General features: G+C 39.0%; 1 protein-coding gene across 1 annotated transcript in view; it reads right to left on the reverse strand.

Moving 5' to 3' along the window:
• Positions 1 to 17,452, reverse strand: part of LOC134821738 (uncharacterized) — a 90,001-nt gene that overhangs the window by 4,949 nt on the left and 67,600 nt on the right. Inside the window, exons 2-10 of the mRNA XM_063832481.1 lie at positions 12,268 to 12,508; positions 11,935 to 12,100; positions 11,179 to 11,338; positions 3,842 to 3,903; positions 3,287 to 3,438; positions 2,460 to 2,613; positions 1,705 to 1,932; positions 352 to 501; positions 88 to 189 (exon numbers count right to left, since the gene is read on the reverse strand). Of these exons, the coding sequence (XP_063688551.1) occupies positions 88 to 189; positions 352 to 501; positions 1,705 to 1,932; positions 2,460 to 2,613; positions 3,287 to 3,438; positions 3,842 to 3,903; positions 11,179 to 11,338; positions 11,935 to 12,100; positions 12,268 to 12,507 (1,414 nt within the window). The 5' untranslated portion in view covers position 12,508. The remainder of the gene's footprint in view (positions 1 to 87; positions 190 to 351; positions 502 to 1,704; positions 1,933 to 2,459; positions 2,614 to 3,286; positions 3,439 to 3,841; positions 3,904 to 11,178; positions 11,339 to 11,934; positions 12,101 to 12,267; positions 12,509 to 17,452) is intronic.

Here is a 17,452-nt window from a genome sequence, read left to right on the forward strand (position 1 = left end):
AATTAAACAATCAATCAACTAATAAATCAATCGACCAAGTTGCTCCAAATATAATAGACACCATCTGAATAAAGCTAGCAAACGAACCTATTTCTTCCTCGTTACCATACATAACAGCTGTGTCAATAAGCTTGTATCCCATATCTAGGGCTGCCCTTGTGTTCAAATACACGTTATCTATTGAACCCCCTGCAATGACAATTAACAAACCTTACGGTCACACATGTTATAAGATTTGAGCTTATTATCGTTAAAAACAGCTTGTCAAAATTTCAACTTTTCTAATTATTGGTGATTTTGAGGTTTAAAATAAAACAACAAAGTAAACGATAAGATGTATCACTACATTACCAGGAAGCCCGGTCCCGAATGCAATTCCAGGTATGTAAGCAGTCTCACTGTTGTATTGTTTTATAGGGAACTTAGCAGGAGGGGGAACATCTGAATCTCTACTGTACTGCTCGGATTGTTCAGACACGTGGGCACGTAGTGAACCAGCACCTGGGGAGAGACAGGGGTTTAGGGGGACAGCACCTGAGGAAGACAGGGGTTTAGGGGGACAGCACCTGAGGAAGACAGGGGTTTAGGGGGGCAGGATCTGAGGGAGACAGGGGTTTAGGGGGACAGGACCTGAGGGAGACAGGGGTTTAGGGGGACAGGACCTGAGGGAGACAGGGGTTTAGGGGGACAGGATCTGAGGGAGACAGGGGTTTAGGGGGACAGGACCTGAGGGAGACAGGGGTTTAGGGGGACAGGATCTGAGGGAGACAGGGGTTTAGGGGACAGGATCTGAGGGAGACAGGGGTTTAGGGGGACAGGACCTGAGGGAGACAGGGGTTTAGGGGGACAGGATCTGAGGGAGACAGGGGTTTAGGGGGACAGGACCTGAGGGAGACAGGGGTTTAGGGGGACAGGATCTGAGGGAGACAGGGGTTTAGGGGGACAGGATCTGAGGGAGACAGGGGTTTAGGGGGACAGGACCTGAGGGAGACAGGGGTTTAGGGGGACAGGATCTGAGGGAGACAGGGGTTTAGGGGGACAGGATCTGAGGGAGACAGGGGTTTAGGGGGACAGGACCTGAGGGAGACAGGGGTTTAGGGGGACAGCACCTGAGGGAGACAGGGGTTTAGGGGGGCAGGATCTGAGGGAGACAGGGGTTTAGGGGGACAGGACCTGAGGGAGACAGGGGTTTAGGGGGACAGGACCTGAGGGAGACAGGGGTTTAGGGGGACAGGATCTGAGGGAGACAGGGGTTTAGGGGGACAGGACCTGAGGGAGACAGGGGTTTAGGGGGACAGGATCTGAGGGAGACAGGGGTTTAGGGGGACAGGATCTGAGGGAGACAGGGGTTTAGGGGGACAGGACCTGAGGGAGACCGGGGTTTAGGGGGACAGGATCTGAGGGAGACAGGGGTTTAGGGGGACAGGATCTGAGGGAGACAGGGGTTTAGGGGGACAGGACCTGAGGGAGACAGGGGTTTAGGGGGACAGGACCTGAGGGAGACAGGGGTTTAGGGGGACAGGACCTGAGGGAGACAGGGGTTTAGGGGGACAGGACCTGAGGGAGACAGGGGTTTAGGGGGACAGGACCTGAGGGAGACAGGGGTTTGGGAGGGGTAATTTTTGTAAACAAATATTTCAGAAAGGGGCCAGAGAGTTAGGTCAAAGTATGGAGGTGAGAAAGTAAAGAGAGCGTTACACTAACCAAGGGGAGAGCACTCGGTAATATCACAAGGTTTAGGTCTAGACCCCACATGTTGCTGATACAGCGCCAAACTCCCCGAAATATTCCTCCTGTCTATCTCGAAGAAGCCAGCCTGTTCTAACAACATATTATAAGAGTCCAGGTAGAACCACATTCCTACTGCCATGTTCCTGCCGGGGGGACTGTACACGTGGTGGGGGTGGAGGAGTGGCACAAACAGGGTGTCTCCTGGAGGTATAACCATGGTTACTATCTCATCATATACGGTAAATATAGTGGCACAAACAGGGTGTCTCCTGGAGGTATAACCATGGTTACTATCTCATCATATACGGTAAATATAGTGGCACAAACAGGGTGTCTCCTGGAGGTAACCATGGTTACTATCTCATCATATACGGTAAATATAGTGGCACAAACAGGGTGTCTCCTGGAGGTATAACCATGGTTACTTTCTCATCATATACGGTAAATATAGTGGCACAAACAGGATGTCTCCTGGAGGTATAACCATGGTTACTATCTCATCATATGCGGTAAATATAGTGGTAAATTGTTCATGTTAGAATATTGTGAATCAATAGTATCACGAAAATTTGTGTCAGCCTACATGATGATTGTTACTTAGTACAACCTGACTCTACCATGATAGCTCATTAATACATAAACATCTGTATATTTCAATGCTTTTAACATCTGGGTAATGGCTGGGAAATATCTCCCCCGCATTCCACAGGATCTAAACTGCTAAATACCTGGTTCTACTATAGCACGTTTCCATGTAACATTACAAAGTCCCGGGTGGTCTGCAATAGAGAAGTTAGTAACATTGAGGGGGGACAGGTTGGGGAAGTCTACCCATTGGTCCATCTGAAGTTGGAGAGAGGCGTCTGGTTCTGCTATTATCCACTGAATAGAACGTTGGAATGAGATGAAATGTACAGTGTACTGTATAGTGTTTGGGAGAGTGTAGGTGGTTGATTCAACTGATAATTGCCCATTTTTATACCTTAAATTCTATGCGGTGAACGTAATAGAATCCGTGTGTTTAGCCCGAAGTATACCGCAATACACAGTTCATACCCATTTATTATGAATTTTGTGGAGCCTTATCGTGGGTTTTAATTAGAAGACGGCGAAACCACCTAGTTTTGCCCCGTGTAAAACGATAAGTTGAATCGATGTTTTACTGAATGTAGAATTTGTAGATAATAGAAACAAGTTTTCCTGTATAAAAGATGGTAGGAAGTAAAACATAACGGACAAAGATAGTTGAACATTGTTATTTACGCTTTGAAAATCAATAATTGAACGACTTGCACAGTTGCACGGTAACAAGCCGTTGACACGAACTTTGAAAGTTTGAATCCCATGCAATACGCGCGCATTAAATTTATCTACGATGTGATATTTTCTGCAGTTTTATGTCGCCGCCGATTCCGTTTATTTATTTGTAAATGCGGTCATATAGTTTCATGAATTATACGTATCTTCTTCATGCGAGTACACTATTATACATTAGAGATTCAGTTCCTACATGAAATTTTACATGAAAATGTACTAAGTAATTTGCAAATCTCACCTCTTTAGTACCATCTAATACTGTCAGTAAGTTAGCAAATCCGTCAAAGTGAAGAGGGGAGTTAGTATTTCCCGAGCTCAGATAAAAGTTTTGATAAAAATCATTTTCGTCTGTAAATTCGAATAGCCCAGTCAGATTCAGATAGCTAGGCACTGAAAATATGGGGTTAGGATAATAAAACAGCTTTATTTACGTGATTTAATCTTGAATAATAGTAATAAAATAATAATTAAAGTTAATAAAATCATAATCCAAGTTTATAAAATAATTCCCTAAAGTTACAATGAAATGTGGTCATTAGACACATTACATTAGCCAGTAATTTAATTCAATAGAATTATACAGACAGAATGATCTGATCAATTGGCTCCAGATCTGTGCAGACTAAAATAATTCAAATATATCACCAAAAGTGTATTACTCAACCCAAGGATACCTTACTAATCTGTACAGTTATAAATAACTTATCATTACTAACTTATACTGTTGTAAACTAAGATTCAAACTTATTACAGCTTATCTATCCTATTGTTAACTAAAGTACTAAGTACTAACCTATAAGCTCATCTAAGAATCTATCATCTGAAGTCATTGAGTCTAAATACCAGTCGTTATCTCTGAAATATATTGGATAAGAGTAAGTTGGCAGACTGCCAACAGTTGGCTACATTTGGCTACAGTTGCATTTCGTAGTTTTAGATTTTATGTTCCTTTGAATACTTTGGTTAAGCTATACACCTATAAAGTAATCATCTGAAAAAAACGACCAGAACGTAGGAACTACTTAGCTAAATAGCCAAAAAACTATTCATACGTTTTAGTCTTTTACGTAGTCATTAATAAGTTAAAGGCTAATTGAACACATAACCCTTTAACTTAATAACTGATAAGTAAAAACCTTTGTACTTATATAGTCAGAAAGACGAACACCATGTCGCAATACCGACTCGAAGTTGCGTAACGAATGCCTATTGCCCAACATATTAAGATGCATTAAAACTAACGGGCTGCGACGAATGGGAACTTGCCACTCCATGGCAATATAAATTATATTGGCTCTGTTACATCGCTTCGTGTTAATATAAAACTCTGTAATATGAACATGTATGGGAGTTGGAGGTAGCATATTTTAAACCCTTCCACGGTGCAGAGCTCATACAGTGTAGTTTAGTAAACCGCCAGATTGAAAAGTATGCTCTCTAGCTCTCTGTATACTCTCTGTGAGCCAAGGACAAAAGAAAATCGCGAGTTAGTATAGTTAGACTAGAGAGCGATTAGAGAGATTAGAGAGCGATAGGCGTGCCAGTCAAAACAATAGCATTATATTTAAAAAATCTCGAATATATTATTGCTATAAAGTTATAAAACAGCATATCTTACGAGACATATTTAAATGGTACGAAAGTCGGTGGTTTTTCGAAAAAAAAACACTGTATTTTCGGACTACCAAAATTTAGGTCACTATCATTATTTTCTCCAAATTATTTTTCACGTATTTTCCTTAATGATGACTTTATCGATTTACTATCAACTTATCAATATAGCAAGTTATAAATATGATTCATCAAACAATTAATAAACACTAGTATTCGATCATGAATTGCTTTAAAAATGATTTTGGACACGTTCCATTAAAAATAAGCAAGCTCTGTCACTATTTTATTGGCCACGGCCAGGTAGGTAACATTATTATAAGCTATTATATCCAGGTAGATGCGAATCGATAAAACGGAGTACAACGGAGACTTACAGTCGTCTATTCTCAATCAGCTTGCCTTAAGGAATCTCTAATACAATCTTACAATTCCAACAGCATGGGGTACGTACAAAATGTTATAAAACAAAAGTCCTCAGGAGACCGGTACTTTGTCTTTACCCTTAGCTTGTACTACAAGTTGCATCTTCAAGTTGTAGATGCAATACTGCGAGTGTGAGAGACTGTGACAAATTGTGATGTTAGCGGTTTTAGTGAATATTATTACTATTATTGTAGTTAATCCGGACAATGGGTGTGGTTCTGATAACCACATTTAATATTCATAACAAATATTTGATAGTTTAAAAACATAATTGTCTGCTAGATGCGCTTGGAACTTTACATATACTTCAAATTTTGAGCGCAGAATAGATGAACATTTTGTCCGGTAATGTGTATTTGATGGGCTCAGAAAATCTTCATCTAAACATCTACCACATACCTCTACACATACCTCTACACATACCTCTACACATACCTCTACACATACCTCTACACATACCTCTACACATACCTCTACACATACCTCTACAGTCTACACATACCTCTACAGTCTACACATACCTCTACACATACCTCTACACATACCTCTACACATACCTCTACACATACTTCTACACATACCTCTACACATACCTCTACACATACCTCTACACATACTTCTACACATACTTCTACACATACCTCTACACATACCTCTACACATACCTCTACACATACCTCTACACATACTTCTACACACACCTCTACACATACCTCTACACATACCTCTACACATACCTCTACACATACCTCTACACATACCTCTACACATACTTCTACACATACTTCTACACATACCTCTACAGTCTACACATGGTTTTGGTTTTGGTTTTGGTTTAAAGAGCTTATACTTGCCACATATGTCCAGGGGCATTATAATAATGCAGGACTTCTAGGCAATGAGCTTGGTTGTGGGACACACTCAACTAGGGAAGTTGAGAGGCCTCCAATCAAGTCTCATTAAAGAGATATCAACAGAGTGTGAACCACTGCCAGACTTACCTTTGATTCGAGTTTGCCAGGCTCTATAAGTGTGGCAGAGAGTGTCTTCTTCGTCCTATCCTTTGTCCGTGATGCTGATAACAGACTCTTGTTGTATGTGGTGGTGACAAAAACTCATTTGCATGATTGGGTCTAGAGATGGGTCGATTGTGAAGTGTGCTATAAATAAGTAGTTGTGATAAATAGTACTGCTCAGTACCGTAATTATAAAACCATAATCTGAGAACTTGTCTCAACATAGAAGATCTAAACTGGGTCGAAACTGGGTCTAAACAGTCTACACATACCTCTACACATACCTCAATACCCCTGGCTTATTATAGTCCCCTTTACATTCCACTCAGCCTGCACATGCTCCTTTAAATTAAATTTGGTTCAAGTTTACATAATAGTAAAGATAATTATCTCAGTCTAATTGCTGATCACGTGCCTAATTAAGATTCAATAGAAAGGTTTGTAACCATGTTACCAGTTACCTCGGAATTACCGCGTTAATTACACACTTATTATCAGGTAGTGCGGGTGTACAGGTGCCTGTGTATACACAGGTGTATAGTGTAGTGTGTAGTGTGTATAGTGTAGTGTGTACTGTGTAGTGTGTACTGTGTGTACACTACACAATGTACACACTACAGTTACACTACAGTGGGTGGTATTATAGAAACCACTGCCAATCCAACACCTGTAGAGTATTATAGTATTAGGAACCAAGGTGAGACTGCAGACTATCCTGGCAGCTGTTATAGACTGTAGATACAGGGCGAGATTATAAGAACAGTCTATTAGTCTATTGTAGGGACAGCAGTATTAAGAAACTATTCACGGTTAGATTGCAGATTGCAAAATAGACTGGCGGCTGTAGACTGTGTAGAGTGCAGAGTCAGGGCGATATGATAGGGACACTGGACTGTCTGGTAACCATCATATAACCAATTTAAATTACCATTTAATTTAGATAGACTTGCAGCTGTAGAGCAAGAGTAAGAATGTAACATTACAGGAACAGTATGGTTGCTGAATGCTGAGTTATATAATGTAATTTATTAATTATAATTATAATTTATTAGAATAAAAGGAATATATTGTTTTGATATCATTGTTATATTATTAAATTGAGCCTCAACTATTCTTTTGAAATATTATTATCTTAAACCCTAAAAACGTAGGTAGCTTGAATATTGCGCAGCTATGCAAAAAACTATACACTACGCACAACCGTGAAACATTAATCCACACAACAGCTTAAAGTTCACACGACAACATGCTACGCTGAGGAGGGGGAGGCGTCAATTTAGTGTTTATACATTTACCAGATCGAAGCTGAGGATTAAATTTGTATTGTAAGTGATGTTACAGTGATGTTACAATAGGGTAGCCTATCAGCTGTGTCGAGTTTGTATATTGTATGACTTTTCTCTTAACCTAAATGTTTGAGGAATGTTCGGCAGAATGTTTTCAGAAATCGTTTGACTTACTGTCATTAGCACCTAAGTTCTTTATAAGCATGATTCTAGGTCATACTATTAAAAAAAGGGCGCTTGCGGCAAATATTATCGCAGAAAGGTAGTAGGGCGGCTACTAGTAGGGCGGCTACTAGTAGGGCGGCTTCTAGTAGGGCGGCTACTAGTAGGGTAGTACTAGTAGTAGGGTAGATGTCAATTCACTTTTAGACCAGACACTCACGGTGTTATGAAATATGACAGAAAAAAAGTTCCGAATATTTTAAAATCAAGTACTGACGAATAGCTTAAATTTAAAAGAAATATTTTCCCTAAGAATTTTCCAGAATTCCTGTGGTGTGTACTGTAAAATATAGTAAAGTTGTTCACTCATGCAGTGTGCAGTACGCAGTGGTGAAACATTCATTCTTAGGCTTTCTGTACCAGACACATACATACACCCCAACATTTCAATATGTCAATTTGTACTGAAAAAACCTCGGGTACTTGATGGTATTGCTAAATTGAAGAGGTATGGTTTAAAAAACGGAGTTTTATTGTTTCTCCCAATGAGTTGATATGTAGAGAAGAACTAGATAATATTTAATATAATAATAATTTAATATAATATATAATATATTATATATATCTAATATAATAACATAATAATTTAATATAATATATCTAGTATAGTAACATAATAACATAATATTGTAACATTGTACCTTTTTACAGATCAGTGTGACACCCCAGACACCATACTATTCCTGAGGGGCGAAGCAGCGAAGGGGGCAGCAAGGCTTCAAGCCTACGGCAGCCTCACTCTTGAAACTATCGCCCACAGGAAGGGAACTATCAAAAACCACACCACAATCAACAAACAATTCATGGAGGATCTCAACATACCACCTAGAGCCACAAGAGACCTCACAGCACCAACCATGATGCTGGGACGGCACTTCACCGTCACCACTCCTGGAACTAACAAAGCTGAATACAGAACCGCACTCCAACACACCATCGACAACATTACCAGTGAAACGATCACCTGCTACACAGACGGGTCTCTATCAGACTCCGGAAGTGGGGCTGGGTACATCATCACGACTGACAACAACAACACCACCCTGGAAGAGAGATCATTCAAGCTCCCTGATTATTGTACTGTCTACCAGACAGAGCTCACTGCAATCATTGAAGCCTGCAAGTATCTCTCATCCTACAACAATTCACACATCATTATATGGTCTGATAGTCTCTCCTCCATACAAGCTATTTCCTCGCTTTCAACGAGGAGCAGAACTACTAGAGACTGTTATGACACCCTTAACGCACTCGGATCGAACAACACTCTAGAGATCCGATGGATCGCAGCCCATATTGGGTTGTGGGGAAATGAAAAAGCGGATGAGCTGGCCAAGCTTGGCACGACCAGCGAACACGTTTTGAAATGCCCAATCCCTCAATCTTACATCAAACGACAAATCAACAACAAAGTCCACAGACTGAATCAGGATATCTGGTTAACGGATGGTCCTAGACACACCAAACTAACACTTGGCCAAAAGCACACCAAAATAATCAATAATATAAACACGTCACTCATCAACAATAGACAAGACTATAGAACCGCAGTCCACCTAATCACGGGCCACTGTGGCTTAAACAAACACCTCCACACCATCCGCAAATCAAGCACCAGTGCTTGTCCTATGTGCGGTGACGGAGAGGAAACTGTCTCACACTTTCTTGGACAGTGCCCAGCTATTGCCCAAATAAGAGGTCAATACTTTCGGGACTACTACCTCTCGGTCAACGACATATTCGACAACCACCACATTACCACAATCGTCAACTTCACAAACCGCACCAAACGCTTAATAGTACCAGAAGAACTGGATCAGACTGGCGTAACTTAGCGCATTAACACATTACATATGCAGCCTTGCCTAACTGATTTATAAACTCATCTGGTACCAAAGCGCGGTATTCCCATTCAGATCATTACCACCACCGTCCTCCACAATTCACACTGTTGTCTCCGATAAACCCCCCCTCATCCCAGAGGTAGGCAAAGCATCTTAATGCTATCCTCTAGTGGGCTTTCTATGCCCAGCCTCTCTTAAAAAAAAAAAAAAAAAAAAAAAAAAGATCAGTGTAACGAGTTAGTAGCATGGTTGGAGAACTTCTAACTCATTTGAGAATGTTCCAGAAACTAAAGTTAATCTCTGTTATTAGAGGGGGTCTAGAGGGTGTAGATTGGGAGATTATTAGATTAGAAGATTACACAATACGATGTGATACAATATATGATATATATTTCCAAGGAGATTTATATATTTATGAAGGAGTACGGGCTTGTTCCATGAGGCACCTGCGTTAAGCGTGTAACAAGATGTGAACTCAATAACTTCATTCTGCACAAGATATTAAGTTAAACATAGCTGTAAGTTTGAGACCACCGTTCCCTGCATCAGTGGTATAACGGAGCAATTTGCTGCACCACTCCTAAGAACTCAAACTGGCTGCATTGATGGAGGAATGACAGAGAGATCTCCTCTCTGTGGGGTGGTCACACGATGTGATGGCCCTGTTAAAGCTTAACGGATCTCAAAAACCCACAATTATGCTGGATAATTTGTCTACCGGCCATAATAAATTTTCAATTTTTAACGAATCTTATGTCCCTAATAATTCTCACTGCTTAACAGTCCGTAAATAATTTGTCGTAATAATTTGTCGTAATAATTTGTCGAGAATCCGAATATTAATAAAGATTCGGACCGTTCTAGAACTACGATCAGGGTCCATCTATCTGATTTCATTTTGATTTATCCTATTAATAAAGTCGGTAGTTCGGCGAATCAAAGAGGATGAGTTATTACATAATAAGTGGCCGGAGCCCTTGTAGAATTTATTAAAGTGGAGAGTAGCGATGGTTTAGGCTTTTCATTGTAGCAGGAAAAAGCACAAAATTAACTCAGTGAAATAATGTACGTACTAAATTTTAAGAAAGTTAGATTCTAAAACAAAAAGTTACAGTATTGAAAGTTAAATTCTCATGTCGATGTGTTTCATAGCCACGACTTATTTGTGCTATACAGTACAAATGTGCATAATGTGTGCATAATGTGTGCATAATGTGTGCATAATGTGTGCATAATGTGTGCATAATGTGTACATAATGTGTGCATAATGTGTGCATAATGTGTGCATAATGTGTTCTCAATGCATGCTCAATCTAAGCATCTTGCACCCAAATTGACTAAACTTGCAACAAATAGGGTGGGTAGAGGATGGGAACAAAGCTAGAACTGATGACTGAATTGTATAAATGCTAATTTATGCAATATATGTATAATTATATTATATTTAATACTGCAATCCATTTAACAACACTCCTAAATGGTTTGGACGATGTTTTACTTGTATAGTATATAATAATATGTCTAATAGTATATATAATATGTCTAATTGCTTCTTTACAATATTTGTGGTGACGTCAAACTGTAGATATTAGAAAAAAGGAAATGTTATTTAACTTCATCTGCATTTGTTTACAAGTATAAGACAGAAGCATCTAAGGAAATTGTACTGGAAATTTACCTAACCTACAATCATGCAGGAATCCTCCATTGTTCATTTCCACTAACCTGTAATTACGGAGGAATTTCCCAATGTTCATTTTCGTCCTGACTGGTTTGCTGGTTGAATGATGCTTGCGGAGGTCCACATAGAAGCTGAGGTCGAAGAGGTTACTCAGCAAATACTCGTCTGTCCAGTGAGTGTAGGCTGGCCAGTGTTTGGCTGCCCCTGGTTAGATATAGGGTTTGTAGCTTAAGGCGACAATTTAAGAGTGTAATTTAGAGTACATGTATTGTTTTCCGCCACAGGTAGGTTGGTCTGCACGGAGCCCCACAGTTTCAATTCATTGTTTAACTAACCGTACAGCAAGGATATCCGATGTGTTCACAAGGTTAGGCACATGACCAACACTACCCTGCCAAAGTCAGCTGTTTACTATGGTTTTCTCGAAAGTATTTCCTTGTATTTGACTTTCGTCAAGAAAGTACTGTTACTTTCGGTTCAGATGTTATATATATATATTAAAGTCACTATTGTGACGGTACATTAGAACTAGACAGAAACAAAATGTGATGGGCCTCAGTTTCAGTTCCTTGTTTAACACTGCCGTATAGTATCCTGTTGTGATGTTTTGTAAACTATACCTTAGTTGTACTACTAAATCAGGTAATAACCCAGCATAATCGGATGTACACGACAATATCTTGTCTAGAGGTATACAGGTGTCAAATGTCAATTGTCAATGATTTATACCAGAGTAAAGTTTATCCCAAGATAAGTTAAATGTTGTGACTAAAGTATACAAGTAATGAGTAATCCCCCACCTTTCATGAGAACAGGCTTAGCTTTCCAATAATAAGTGTTGAGAAAGTCATCTCTAGCAAGTTCCCCATCAACTGTAGTTATATCTTCCCTCACAAATTGATGCAGTTCTTTTAATGAGCTGAACTGTCCACTCATACATGCCTCTCTGTATGATGGGAAGTTGTGCTGAAAAAGAGACATTGTACAGAAACAGCAAGCAAATAATTATCAAGAAACTTATGATTGGAGTATTCTATTTCTAGCATTGGACATGATGAATATTGGCTGTAATTGTTTTCAATGCCATGATATATTTGATATTTGCAGTGTTATGACCGTATGTATCAACAAACCTGTACGTTCTGGTTAGCATAGAGAAGGTGAAGGATGATAAATGCCAACAAGGATGGGGCAATAGCTGTCAAAAGATACCAACTAAAATAAGACTGCGATTTGTCTTTGGGGCTCGGGGTATCTTTTGTTTCAGCTTGCGGGTCATTTTTTTGTGTACCATTCACTTCATTTATCAGTTTGTCTTCTGAATTGTCTGAATTCTCGTTGTGTGGCTGATCATTCAACTCATCTTTTGTCATGCTATAATAATTATTGGACTATGTTTAAGTTTGCTTAAATAATTGCTGAAAAAACACATGTTTTTGTAAACATCTTTAATCGAGAAGGTTAGAGCAATGGAGATGTCAGCTGCTCTCCAAGAATTTAACTACAGGGTGGCCCAGAAGTAACTACCCACATGCAAACCTTTAATAACTCACGGAATTCATTTCAGAATTGCTCTGAGCCAGGTATAGTGATAGCTTCAAGACTCCAGAGGTCTGTTGCGGTAATATTTATTTTTTATGATTATGTATATACACTTTGGGAGTCCTGGCGTGTAGCTAGCAGGAGTTGCACTCTGTGGGCACGGCGAGAAGGCTTCCCTCTTATAGCAAGAGGCCAAGGTCTGTTGAGCGTAACGAAGAGAGAGAGATGAATACAATAAATCGTAATCTAGACACGGGTTCACCCAGTTAATCGAGGGTATTGGCACACTGCCATACAGCAGCAGGTGGGAAATTATGAATTCAACTACATTAGTTGAGAAAGAAAAGACAATTTTATTATTTATCACCAATTCATTACATAATCAATTTATAAATATATATCCGAATAAGTAATACCAAACTAAATTTTAGCGCTAAATGGTAACATCAAACATACAATTATAAATATATTTGATCTGAGTGCAAAGTAAATGAGTATGCTAGAGCAGATAGTGTGTTGGCATATAATCAATAATACACACGCACCGTTAAGCTTGTATTGTATGAGCCCTGGTTTGAGCCCTGGTTGACAGCTGACAGTCAATGATGAATGAAACAAAAAATTTTGTATTTCTTCATGTGATATTTAAGTTACAGCTGCTTGCAACCCCATGACATACTGTTAAAATGCTACTGGCCCTGGCAAGATATTGGCAACAAACTGCCTCGATCATCACGTGATATGACTGTATAAAGCCCAAGACCAAGAAAGTTGATTTATAATTTTGTCAGGGTTAGAGCTATAGCATGCGCATTGTCATACGTTGTATGACCCGCCGCGCACGAAGTGCGCGGCTCCCCCTGTAGCGTCGAAGACGCTACAGTGTGAAGCGGCAGTGGGGGTCACCGCGTGATACAACATGCGCAAACACTTTTGTAAAAAATTGAGTTAGGGTTAAGGCCGGTTGAGATCATATGAAAAGGTTAAGGTTTTTGGTTTTGAATAGTCATTTAGGGCCAGCTAGAAAATAAACGGGTTAAAAAATGTAAATGACATGGTCAAGTGTAATATAAAGCATAAAGTGATTCATTCATTCAGCATGGATACAGGAGACCGGGGAGGCCCCACCTTACGTTTCTGGACATGCTAAAGAAGGACACCAGCCTTTCCTGTGTTGAAGAGATAAGATCTGTTATGCTTGACCGCGACGTGTGGCGAGGAATTGTAGTTGCTCGGACCAAGAAGCCGACTTAAGTCAGTCAGTAAGTCAATGATTCATTATCATTGTATTTTATTGGGTTCAATTTACTACGGACATACTTCATTATGTGTTTACCGTGTTTGGGTGCTCATCAATCATCATATTTTACAGATGGGGGTGATATTTTGAACAATTCTATTTTATATTAATTTATTGCTGTACTCTGTAAAATTTGAAAAGTATTTAATAAAATTTAAAAAAGAATAACAAGCTCAAAAACGCAAACTATATATTGCATATTGTTTTATTTTTTCTTACAAAGTATTGGAGCAATTATATAATGCAATGTATATCTCCATCATAATATAGGCTAGTGTAAACATATATAATCAATAATACAAACAAATGGTATTAGTAACTCGCTAGATTATAGATGTTATTTAAACACATATGTTTACGTCAATTATTACTAAAATTAATATTCATTTTGCTTTAATATAATTACATGTCACATAATGGATTAGTTGAATGAAACGTGTGCTACAAATGTCTACGTCTCACGCAAAACTGCGTACCGCTTAGTACTTCATGCTTGAGCGGTACTGCGGTTGACAGTGGCGCGCACTCAATTTAATCACAAATAACGAGCGCGCGGTTTTTTGGAATCTCTCCATTATTATATTAATTAGGTCGCAGTGTTCACGGCCTGTACTGCGTGAACGACAGAAATATATTTTAAATTATTTTGCTTCTGAAATTTTGGCTCTAGAAATTAAGAAATGTGACATGTAATTGTAAGATATGTATTGACATGTATTGTAAGATAACAATTAAATAGATCATGTGCGCGGCGCCTACAGCTGACCTACGAATTTCTGAACAATTTTAAATTGTGGCTGTGTGCGCGGCGTACTGTATATGTGTTTGAAATTGAAATTTGAATTTATTTATGAATATAACATTATGTATTGATTGTTTTGTGGTAAATAAAAAATTTTCTTTCCTAAAAAAAATTTCTTTCCTAGTACAATAGCGTAGTTAGCTTTTGACATGTCAAAATTTTGACATACGTTGCATGCCACTTTTTGCGCGCCGCCGAAGGCGAAACATGTATCAATTAAAATGCATCAAAAGTGTTTTAAAACGCAATATGATGCGATTAATAAAATTTTTTGTTTCATTTTGGTCGCTGCAGCATGCAGCTGCACAACTTAATTTTGTTTGTATCACGTGGTGACCCCCACGGTCGCTTCACTGTAGAGTTTCGACGATACAGGGGGAGCCACGCACTCGTGCGCGGCGGGTCATACAACGTATGACAACATTTTTTTCGAAAAAAGCGCCCGCGCGCATAAAATATGCACTCCTGGTACTTATTTTGTTTTCATACGTTGTATGACCCGCCGCGCACGAGTGCGTGGCTCCCCCTGTATCGTAGAAACTCTACAGTGAAGCGACAGTGGGGGTCACCACGAGATACAAGTTTTTTGTGAACTCATTTGAGCTGAGCTAGCGACATAACTTGATTGACGGTGTCAACCTATCGAGATCGTTGCTCTGCGATCCGAATTGCAAAGCAACGATCAACGGATTGTTGCGAAGCGGCAAAGTCCTCCAACGATATGATTAAATTTAATATTTTATTCTGTGTGTCTGAAGTTTTAATTGGCACAGGACTTTTTAAATTCTACAAATTTTGAGAAAAGACAATTTTTGAGAAAAGACAATTTTATTATTTATCACCAATTCAATACATAATCAATAAATATATATCCGAATAAATTTGATTAAAAATTAAATGATGCAAGTATGCTAGCAGCTAGCGCGCTTATATTTAATAAATATTCACGCTGTTAAAATGGGTTTTACCACACCGCCACTCACATTAGCACAGTTGGTGAACGGACCCAGGCGCTGTTAAGCTTTTATGAGCCCTGGTTGACTGCTGAGAGTGGCGAAGGGGCTGATATTAATTTTATTTTAGTTTAACATAGATTCCAATAAAATTTTAGTTTTGTGTTATAATTATATGATTTTTATGCGATATTTAAATTACAGCTGCTCGCAATACATTATTGCTTAAAAATTGTTAAATATGCTCGCTATACGCTTAATTTTAGATACCGTATGTATATATACATATCAGCTCATAATACCAAATACCAATAATAAATAAATTAAAAGCATTGAAGAGGTCCAAAACCAATTCAAGCATGACACAAAGTTGAATACATTTTCATCGGAAGCTGCAAGCTTATTAACGTTTGATTCCGTACGTTCATGATCCGTTATTATGCATTCACCTTCAGGCGGTGTCGACGGATCATGCGAAAAGGGTTTTTGACAGGCTGTGCCCTTACCATAATTAAACTGAACCATTGCCTGATACGATGTAAACAAGAGTGTTGGATAGGTGAGCCGCGCAAGCGCTCGCGCATTTGTGTCGCTCTGACAAATAGCACTTGAATAATTTAGCTACCAAGACGTAAATCGCGCGTTACGTAAAGTATTATTTTTCCCTTCGGATAAAGTGAACGTTACACCCGCGTGTAACCTGCTTTAATGTTTAGTGTGCATGTGTGGTGGAGTGAGTGTATAATGTAATGATTGAATGAATCTTTTTTCTTTTGTGGTGCATATATGATGTGAGTGACAGGTGTAAAATCTAAAATATATAAATATAAATGGGGGTCTTTTCATAGGAAAGTGTTGAAGTTTAAGTCCTGCCAGTTAATATTGTCAGGTTGGTGTTGAGCCTTCATGATAGAAAGCTTCAATCGGGATTTAATTGAACCTAGTGAACCTATTTTACCACGTGCATTTGACTGCTCAAGAAAACTATTCCATAAATTTGCCCCTTTATATGCGAAATTGTGAGATGAGTGTGGTGTCACAAATCTGTCATCTCTGAGCTCAGACTTCTTTTTGTACTTAACTTTTTCAAACTTATTAAGCTAAGTGTGTTTTTAGATTAAGCAAGTGCGACAATTTCCACTGTTTACGAAACTAGAGCATAGCAGACACTGTATTTACAAAAACATAAAGTTAGGATAAACCTATTGTCCAAGAACGGTATCATGCAGACGTACTTATGAGGTAACACAGGTCACACTAACCAGATCATGGTGAGATAGCAAGTAGGAACCAGATTGGACACACCCAGGCCATGCCCGTTCGTAATGAGGTGGATGTGAAGGTTATAACAATAAATATTGTCACAGTTTTTGACAGGTTCTATTTGTATTGTTGATCATGTTGTTTTCAGTTATTTGCTACGTGTTATTTGCCTATTGTTTTCTCCCATAATTGTAAGGTAGTCGAATAAAATAGCATATTTAAACAATTGTCATGACATGGACAATGAATTATATCTAGAAATAGAAAATGGTACAATACATTATTTTGATTGCTCTTCCATCTTCGCTACTATGCTACAGACAATTCCTTAAAATCTCTTCAAAATACGGCATCACTGGACCTGTCACGTGGTTCCACGTACTGCTTGAATAAAATCTCACTCTGAAAGAGAAACGGTACAACATTGCACACAAAAAGTGCAGATGTACTGCAAAAAT

The sequence above is a fragment of the Bolinopsis microptera genome, chromosome 10 (genome assembly GCF_026151205.1).
Source record: "Bolinopsis microptera isolate Bmic1 chromosome 10, MBARI_Bmic_1.0, whole genome shotgun sequence".
Classification (NCBI taxonomy): Eukaryota; Metazoa; Ctenophora; class Tentaculata; order Lobata; family Bolinopsidae; genus Bolinopsis; species Bolinopsis microptera.